Source organism: Vicia villosa, linkage group LG7, assembly GCF_029867415.1.
Source record: "Vicia villosa cultivar HV-30 ecotype Madison, WI linkage group LG7, Vvil1.0, whole genome shotgun sequence".
In the NCBI taxonomy this organism is placed as follows: domain Eukaryota; kingdom Viridiplantae; phylum Streptophyta; class Magnoliopsida; order Fabales; family Fabaceae; genus Vicia; species Vicia villosa.
In genome coordinates, this window is record NC_081186.1 from 49,711,550 (window position 1) to 49,719,774 (window position 8,225).

Here is an 8,225-nt window from a genome sequence, read left to right on the forward strand (position 1 = left end):
ATGACTTAAGAAATAAGCAACTTGTGACTAACTCCTAACAACTCCACAACTAACCAATCAACTAAACTAACAAGAATGCTCTACAAGATCACTGATTGACTATACCTGCAAGTACATAGATCCCCATAAAACACGCTCCGGAGTCTAGAATCTAAAGGTTGTTTTTGAGAATCGAAGGGTTTTTTAAAGCATCGAGAGGCGGGAAATGAAAATCACATAATAAAATACTAATTTGGTTTGTATCAATAATGTTAGGACACTGAAATGCTAAAAATCCTTGTCCATTCGAAAGGATTTGGATCTCTCTATCTTTAGGTTATTTACTTTTGGCTGACTTTAGGAAAAAAGATTTTGTGGAGAAATATGAAGGAAAAAGACGAAAGAGAAAAATAAAAAATGGGAAAGATTGAAAAATAATAAATTTTGATAATTGTAATATAAGAAACTATGTTACCTAGTTTTGAGGAAAATGTAAACATGTCTTTATGTAGAAATATGAGAATTAAGTATAGGAGGCTGAAGTCGTGAATTAATTCACTAGAAATCATTCAATTCATGCATTTTATGTGGAGAAGAAGGGAAGGGTTGAAGTAGAATAAGTAGTTTATGAGTCTTTTGTTTCATCTTAGAAACTAGACAACCATCCAGATTATTAGACTTATTCGTATACGAATTATCCGATAAATTATTAGTGCTTTGTTTCACGTTAATACATTGTAACTTGACATGGTTATTATAGAAAATAAAACGGAGTCGTGTGATGATGACTTAACGAAATATTCAATAGACCGTTATAATCTAATCCCGTTAATTATTAATAGTTACGGCTCATTAGCTCCTCATCTCGTAAATGGGACATAAATGACTAAGAAGAGGACGAGTGACGTCAAACATGTGTAAGATGTGGGAGCGAGCTCACCATGTTCCCCACGTTCCAACAACTAGCGGAACTACTTTTATGATAATTGGATAGTTTCAAGTCTCGTTGATTGACTAAACCATGTCTCCTATATTAAAAGGGCGAGTCATCCACCACGATTTCTAATAGTTCAAAATTAGAGTCTACGTGACTAAGTTTATAGGCAAAGATTGGCATTCCTCAAGGGAGGGTCGAGAGTATATATACATTCCTACTGAGAATTAATTCAACTATTATTTATTCACATATCAGAAACCTAAAAGATTTTTGTTAGACTATCAAAGGAGAGAGAAAAATTATAGAACGAAAAGTTTGTGAAGAAAAAATCATAGATGACAGATGTAAATAAAAATGTATGTGACTTTCTCTTCTTAAACTTAAAGAATCATTCTCTTTGTGGTAGGATTTGAATCTTGTCTTTGAGTGATTTTTGACTAAAAAAAATATGAGAGAATATGAATAAAGTATGGAGAAATTATGAAATAAGAGATGAGAGAGTTAGAAACGTGATTTTCCCACTTTGAAAATGGAGAATTCTTGTCCTTTTTAGTGTCTATTTTTTACTCACTATCACTTATAAAGTATAAGTCAAAAGAAAAGAAAATATTCCATTTCACTTTCACACAAGTCAAACTTTTACTAAGATTATAGTATATCAACAAAAATCAACTCAATAAAGTAAGTAGTTACACAAGTTCAAACACAAAAGTTCATAAAATATCACTATGCAAACTTTAGAACACAATAGTAAAATAAAAATCTACATCAATCAATAATCTAAAATTGATGTTTCTTTTTTTCTTCTTTTCTTCTTAATCTTCAATGTAATTCCTAATTATATAATACCATATCCCTTAATTTGTCTCTGACCTCATCCCAAACATACCACCACTATAATAGCTACACCCTCCTTTTGATATATTAAACTATAATCAAAAGGTTATAGTATATTTTTATCGTCTTAAATCTCCGATTTTTACGGAGAGGATATTCAATTATAATTCGGTGTGACGAATATCATCATCATCTTGAGAAGTAATAGATTGAGATTGATCATCATCTTGAGAGATTTGATCATTGGAACTAAGGCAATCTGCAGAAGGATGAACTACTCCATATCCAAATCCTTGAGCTGAATGGCAATATGTTTCAACTGTGCCATCTTGTTTCTCCAAATCAACATTGCTTAGTATTAATTTGCTGCATGGAACACTGTCACTACAATCAAATTTAATGGCCTTAGCACTATTTGTAGTCCCACTTATGTTTTGGTACATTATCTCACTGATCTCCAAAGCTGATTCCTGAAATTATATCATATTATACAAGTGAGAGAATTCATATGATAAATCATTCAAGCAATTGAAATAGGAACAAAAAATATATATGTTTTGGTTTTCTGCATGGCCGTCTTTAAAGGCGTGTATAGCGGGCTACGACACAGGGTCCAAAATTTATCATGATCAGACATTGGATAAATAGAGCCTCATAACATTTTTGTTATGGTTAAATCGTCGTTAAATATGACCTCTATTTGTTTTTTCATAATTAAACTGCGACTAATCTATACAGAGCCTCCAAAAACTCGAGACTGCCCTGGTTTTCTGTACCTGGTTTTGACATGTGGTTGGTGAATCACAGTAAAATTGATCTATAAGAATCGGGTTTGATACATTTTCGACTCTCACATTCTGAAAGCGTACCCCTCGAACATATCCAGCACCTCCCTACATGTCATGAACAAAACTAATTAATGATGATGCAAAGCAAATATTTTTGCCAAAATTTTATCAAGATGGAAATAGAAAACTCTACCTGCCATGTCTTAATTCTGAGACCATTGGTGGCATCTTTTATAAATGCTGTATCCAAAATCACTTTTGTGACAACACCAGTTGAGTTGTCTTTACCAAGGCTTCCAATGCTGGCAAAAAAAAAAAAGTGTTATAGAAAAGAAATAACTACTTTACCTAATTGGGTTTGATATCTTATCTTTGCACAAGTCACGTAATCGATCAAAATAATGTTATGTGTGTATTTTCTGTAACTAATTTGAGGGATGAATATTTGATGATACCTGATTCCATGACCCGGTCCACAATAAATTCTCTTCATTTTGATATTGGAACTAGCATTCACAATTGAAATGCAATCATCCCCTGATTATAACATACAAAAAGTCAATGTGTCTGTGTGTTAGCATTTCATTAGGACCGCGCAACTCAATCATAAACAAGTTGATTCTAAGTTCAGAACCTGTTCCGATTTTGCAGTCTTGGACAATGACATTTGTTGATTCACTAATATGAATTCCGTCAGTGTTTGGACTGTCTCCTGGTGAAGACACTTTCACTCCTAAAATTCGAACAGAATCGCATCGCGAGATCGTAAAATGCATCTGTTGGCTATTCTGGATAGTCAGTCCTTTCACCTTTATACCTGAACTTGTATCAATGGTAAATGCCTGCAATGAATCACCCTTTAAAGTTAAAACTACATTTTTTGCGCTAATTTCGTATACAATACAATAGTGGTTAAGAAAGTTGTTCTTACTGTTGGTGCGCCTCTGCAAGGCTGTGAAGAAAGGAAAAAAAAAAGAAAACTATTATTGTCTGCTACATTGAATTTTTTATAAACTTGTCAAATAATTAAGACAAAGACAAAGACAAAAATTAGTTCTGAGAAGTTATACATTAGTCTTGTTCTTTTTGCAAGATGCTGCCCACCATTTACTTCCTGAGCCGTCGATAACTCCAGAGCCTTGGAAAACAGCTTTGTTCAATTTAGAAAAATCGAGCCAAACGCGTGGAAGTTTTGAATCCCAGCTCTTAGGATCATCCGGGGCAACCAATGTTCCATCAATCTGAAGAAAAGCAAATACCAAGTCAGTAATCGACTAATCGTAATGATGAGTTACCGATAAAACTAAATAATTTTTTTCTGTATATATTACCTGGATGATTAAATTGTCCTTACAAGGCCCTATGAATCTCGTTGCATTAACAAGGTAACGGCGTCCTTGTGGAACCAATAGAACAGCTTTTGATGTAGAACAAGCAACTCCCCATGCTTTTTGAAGAGCCTATAAATCACAATCGATTAATGCAGAAAAAAAAAATAAACAGTTGCATATGCTCAACAACCTCAAATGTGTAAAAATTGCAAATAAGGAAAGACCTTTACCTCAGTATCATCGGTTTCTCCATCTCCTGCAGCACCAAAGCTATCAACATTGACAAGAACCTTTCCGCCGCGCTGGCTTGTCCATGAAGGTATGTCAGAAAGTTCCTCTATCTCATATTCTTCCTCTATCGCCAACTTGTTGAGTTCTTCAAGCATGCCAAAGTCGTTGTTGTCACACATCATGCTTCCTGAAACTCCATTTGCCACTATCAGCAAACAAAGTAAAGAAACCAAGAAAATTTTGTTTTCCATATTTTTTGTTCCTGTTTGAAGTTGGTTGATTTGATTAATGCAGATGAATACTTTGGTTATAATTTATTTATATAGCATAGATTAGCTTTCAAAAATGAAGGATTTGGAGTGGCTTTAAGGCTTGGCTTGTAAGTGGATGAAGGTGTTGTTACATTTTTCCACATGCCTACACTTAAAGTTCAAGAAATAAAAAATTTGTAATAGTTTGCTTTACTCATCAACCATTTAAAGAACTCTTGCACTATCTCCACTATGCCTCTCTGAAAGAGAATTCAAGATAGGAAAGTTTGATTATTACATATTCTTAACTATTTCGTTTTTTTTGGATAATACAATGTCATACACAAAAAAGGGGTGGAAAATTATTTTTCTAATTTTGGAATCATTAAATTTGTTACACCAAACAGGAAAACACAAATGCATACCCTCATTTTCTTCGCATGCCGACCAAAAAAATCCTCCAAAAAGAAATCTTTTCCTTTAATTTTAGGATTGCAAGAATAGACAAGACAATACCATATGTAGAAACTAATATCATCACCAATATGGTGAAATTTGCTTTATCTTGTGTGAACAATGAGCAAGATGATTCATCAATTCAAGAACTTTATTTTGTTTTGTCATTGTCATTGTCGTATCTCAATCAAACTGCAACCAATCTCTCTAGTCATCTTCCTTGCTATAGCAACGTCTCTTGTTTGCCTTGATGCGTCGAATTTTCCTATCTCGGCGTAAAAATTTGAAGCTTGCAACCACACTGCAGGGTCATCTGGGTCTAGATTAACCAACATTTCTGCTGCCCTTGTTCCAACCTCATCGTTCTTGTGAACCCTGCAACTTTGGAGTAAAGAACTCCACATGAAACAATCTCCTTTTCCGTGTGCTTTTAAAAGAAACTCTTCAGCTTCGTGTAGAAGTCCTGCACGGCATAAAAGATCCACCATGCATGAAAAATGCCGCCGATCTGGATGAACGTTGTGAAGAGATTCCATTGAGTTAAAGAGTAATCTTCCTTCTTCAATCAGTCCGGTGTGACTACATCCCGTTAATGCACATAAGAAGGTAACTCCGTCCGGTTTTACGCCTTTCTTGATCATAGCATGAAGCAATGAAAGACCTTCTTTCCCCATTCCGTTTCGGGCATAACCATTGATCATAGAAGTATAGCAAATAGCATTCGGTGTTCGAACAGACTCAAAAATCTGATGAGATAGTTCCACATGTCCACATCTTGAATACGCATCCATAAGGGAACATGCAACTGCAGTGTCCCCTTCAACACCCGATTTCAGTGCAAAACAATGCAGTAATAAAGAGCTGGTGAAACTTGCCGAAGCAGACACAGATAACGCCTTCAGTGTTGTTGAGACGGTAACTTCATCTGGCATAAGACCTTCATCAACCATCAATCCAAACAATTCCACTACATCTTCAGTGGCACCACAATGAGACAAAGAAGTCATCATCGAATTACAACACTCCAAAGTTCTCTTAGGAAGGCATTCAAATACGGCCACAGAACTCTCAATGTCCAAACACTTTCCATACATATCAATCAAAGCAGATTGAACAAACACACTACTTTCATCAAAACCAAATTTCACAACACAACAATGAATCTGTTTCCCCAAACCATTATCCTTAGTTCTACTACATAAATTCAAGAACCCGACAAACGAACGAACCGACGGCCGATGTCCACACTTTAGCATAACATTAAAAAACTCCAAAGCTTCAATGACCAAATCATTGTCAGCATAAACAGAAACCAAAGAGTTCCATGAAATAACATCCTCAACCTTTATCCCTTCAAAACACTTCCTTGCACCAACAAAACACCCACACGAAGAGTAAAAATCCACCAAACCATTAGCAACAAAAACATTAGATTCCACCAAACCCATCTTCAAAACACAGCTCTGAAACATCGTCCCTTCATGAAACCTTCTATCACTACTACACCCCCTAATCAAATAACAAAAACTAACCCCATTTGGTTCCACATCTTCAAAACACATCCTAGAGTAAAACCCAAGCAACTCTTCCAAATCCCCCATTTCACAAAACCCACGTAGCATCACATTCCAAACAGCCAAATTTCTCTCAGACAACTCATCAAACAGTTTAACTGCAACCCCACTCATCTTAAAACCCATATAGAACCCAACAAGCGCACCACCAACAAACACATTCTTCAAAAATCCAAACTTTACAACTCTACAATGAACCTGAGAACCTTCTATGCAAAGCCCAGCATTGGTACAAAGATTTATAACAGACGCCAAAGTAGTTGAGGTTTCTCTTATCCCCAACAAACCCATTTGGGTATAGAGATGAAAAGCTTTCTTGGGTGGCAAACAAGAGGATGAAATGATCAAGTTGTAACTGACAGTGTCACGGATTTGCATGCTGTGGAACAGTTCAAGTGCTGAGTTTGGGTTTTTTGATTTGATGAAAGCGTTGATTTGACGATTGTTGGTATAGATGTAGTTTGTTACATTGTTAAAAATGGGTGTGGAAGTGTTTGAAGGTGTTGTTGTTGTTGTTGTTGTTAAGGGTCTGACGAAGGTGTTTTTGAGTTTAGTTTGTAATTGTCTGTACATGTTTTGTTTGTTTGATTTGATTAAAAGTGAAAAACTTGTTTTTGTGTTTTGTTATGAATTTGATTGAGAGATTCCAATAAGACATTTCTGTTCTACAAATTTGTCATAGGTTTTTTTCTAAAATAAGATTTGAAGATATTTTTGAGATATCTATAAGGGTCTGTTTGGTTCAAATGAGAGGGAGGGGAGGGGAGGGATTTTAATGGAAGGAAGGGGAGGGGAGGGGAGGGGAGGGATTTTTATAAATTTTATGTATGTTTGGTTCAAACGAGGGGAGGGGAGGGGAGGGAAGAGATTTTGGTTAAAAATGTGTTTGGTTCACGAGGGGAGGGGAGGAGTTTTATTAATAATTTACATTTTTATCCTTATGATTTTATATAACTATATGATATTCAAAAGTGAAAATTTCATAAATAATTTTTTGGAAATAATATTTATAATATTGAGTGATTAAAAATTTATAACTTACCACGTACCGTTAAAAAAATTGAATACACTTGATACGTATTATAATTTTCGGCACAAAATTATCTATCGGTTGATAACAACTTTTGAATATATAAAATAACTTATATATATATATATATATATATATATATATATATATATATATATATATATATATATATATATATATATATATATATATATATATATATATATATATATATATATATAATAAACAAAATAAATGAATGGTTTAAAATTTTATATAAAATATATATAATAGAATATATATAATAAAATTAGAAAAAAATTGATATAAATAAACATCAAAATAAAAATTATAATAAAAAATTAAAAATTATAGTGATTATAATTTTTATTAAATAAAAATAATAACTTTAAGGTAAAAAATAATTATAATAAATTGATATAAGCAATAGAGAAATATCACAAAAAAAAAGAAGCACACGAAAGAAAATAATAATTTTGAAATAATAAAAAAATTGAGGGTATTTTAGTAAATATATTAATTTATTAAATATCAGTTGTCACATTCCCTCACCTCCCCTCCGAATCCCCCCGATTCGGGGGAACGCAAAAAGTGTGATTTGGAGGGATTTTGCTCCCCTCCCCTCCCCTCCTCTCCCCTCCTAAGAATTGAACCAAACACAATTTATTATAAACATTCCCTCCCCTCCCCTCCCCTCCCCTCCATTTACCTCGAACCAAACACACCCTAAATATTCTAATATTTCTTTTGGGTCACTTAAATTTTTTAATGTCTATGTTTATGTGTGTTACTAAGGGTAGAATAATTTCTA

General features: G+C 33.9%; 2 protein-coding genes across 2 annotated transcripts; both read right to left on the minus strand.

The window, feature by feature from the left end:
* Positions 1–1,591: 1,591 nt before the first annotated feature.
* On the minus strand, positions 1,592–4,437 carry LOC131617203 (probable polygalacturonase At1g80170). Its single transcript, XM_058888546.1, has 9 exons — positions 4,103–4,437; positions 3,873–4,001; positions 3,612–3,782; positions 3,473–3,493; positions 3,176–3,383; positions 2,997–3,078; positions 2,735–2,843; positions 2,530–2,646; positions 1,592–2,223 (listed from the first exon to the last, which is right to left on the minus strand). Exons 1-9 carry the CDS (start codon positions 4,352–4,354, stop codon positions 1,915–1,917), a joined length of 1,398 nt encoding a protein of 465 aa, XP_058744529.1. The 5' UTR covers positions 4,355–4,437; the 3' UTR covers positions 1,592–1,914.
* Positions 4,438–4,980: 543 nt separating this feature from the next.
* LOC131619013 (pentatricopeptide repeat-containing protein At5g27110-like) lies at positions 4,981–6,675 on the minus strand. The gene has a single exon (XM_058890156.1). It carries the CDS (start codon positions 6,673–6,675, stop codon positions 4,981–4,983), a length of 1,695 nt encoding a protein of 564 aa, XP_058746139.1.
* Between the last annotated feature and the right edge of the window lie 1,550 nt (positions 6,676–8,225).

What these genes read in the sequence shown, in the direction of transcription:
- LOC131617203 (XM_058888546.1), bottom strand. Translation starts at nt 4,354, where the DNA reads ATGGAAAACAAAATTTTCTTGGTTTCTTTACTTTGTTTGCTGATAGTG. An exon ending in AGGACAATTTAATCATCCAG is followed by an intron (nt 3,783 to 3,872) that starts GTAATATATACA and finishes GCTTTTCTTCAG; the next exon opens with ATTGATGGAACATTGGTTGC. An exon ending in CAACCACATGTCAAAACCAG is followed by an intron (nt 2,224 to 2,529) that starts GTACAGAAAACC and finishes ATATAATTTCAG; the next exon opens with GAATCAGCTTTGGAGATCAG.
- LOC131619013 (XM_058890156.1), bottom strand. Translation starts at nt 6,675, where the DNA reads ATGGGTTTGTTGGGGATAAGAGAAACCTCAACTACTTTGGCGTCTGTT.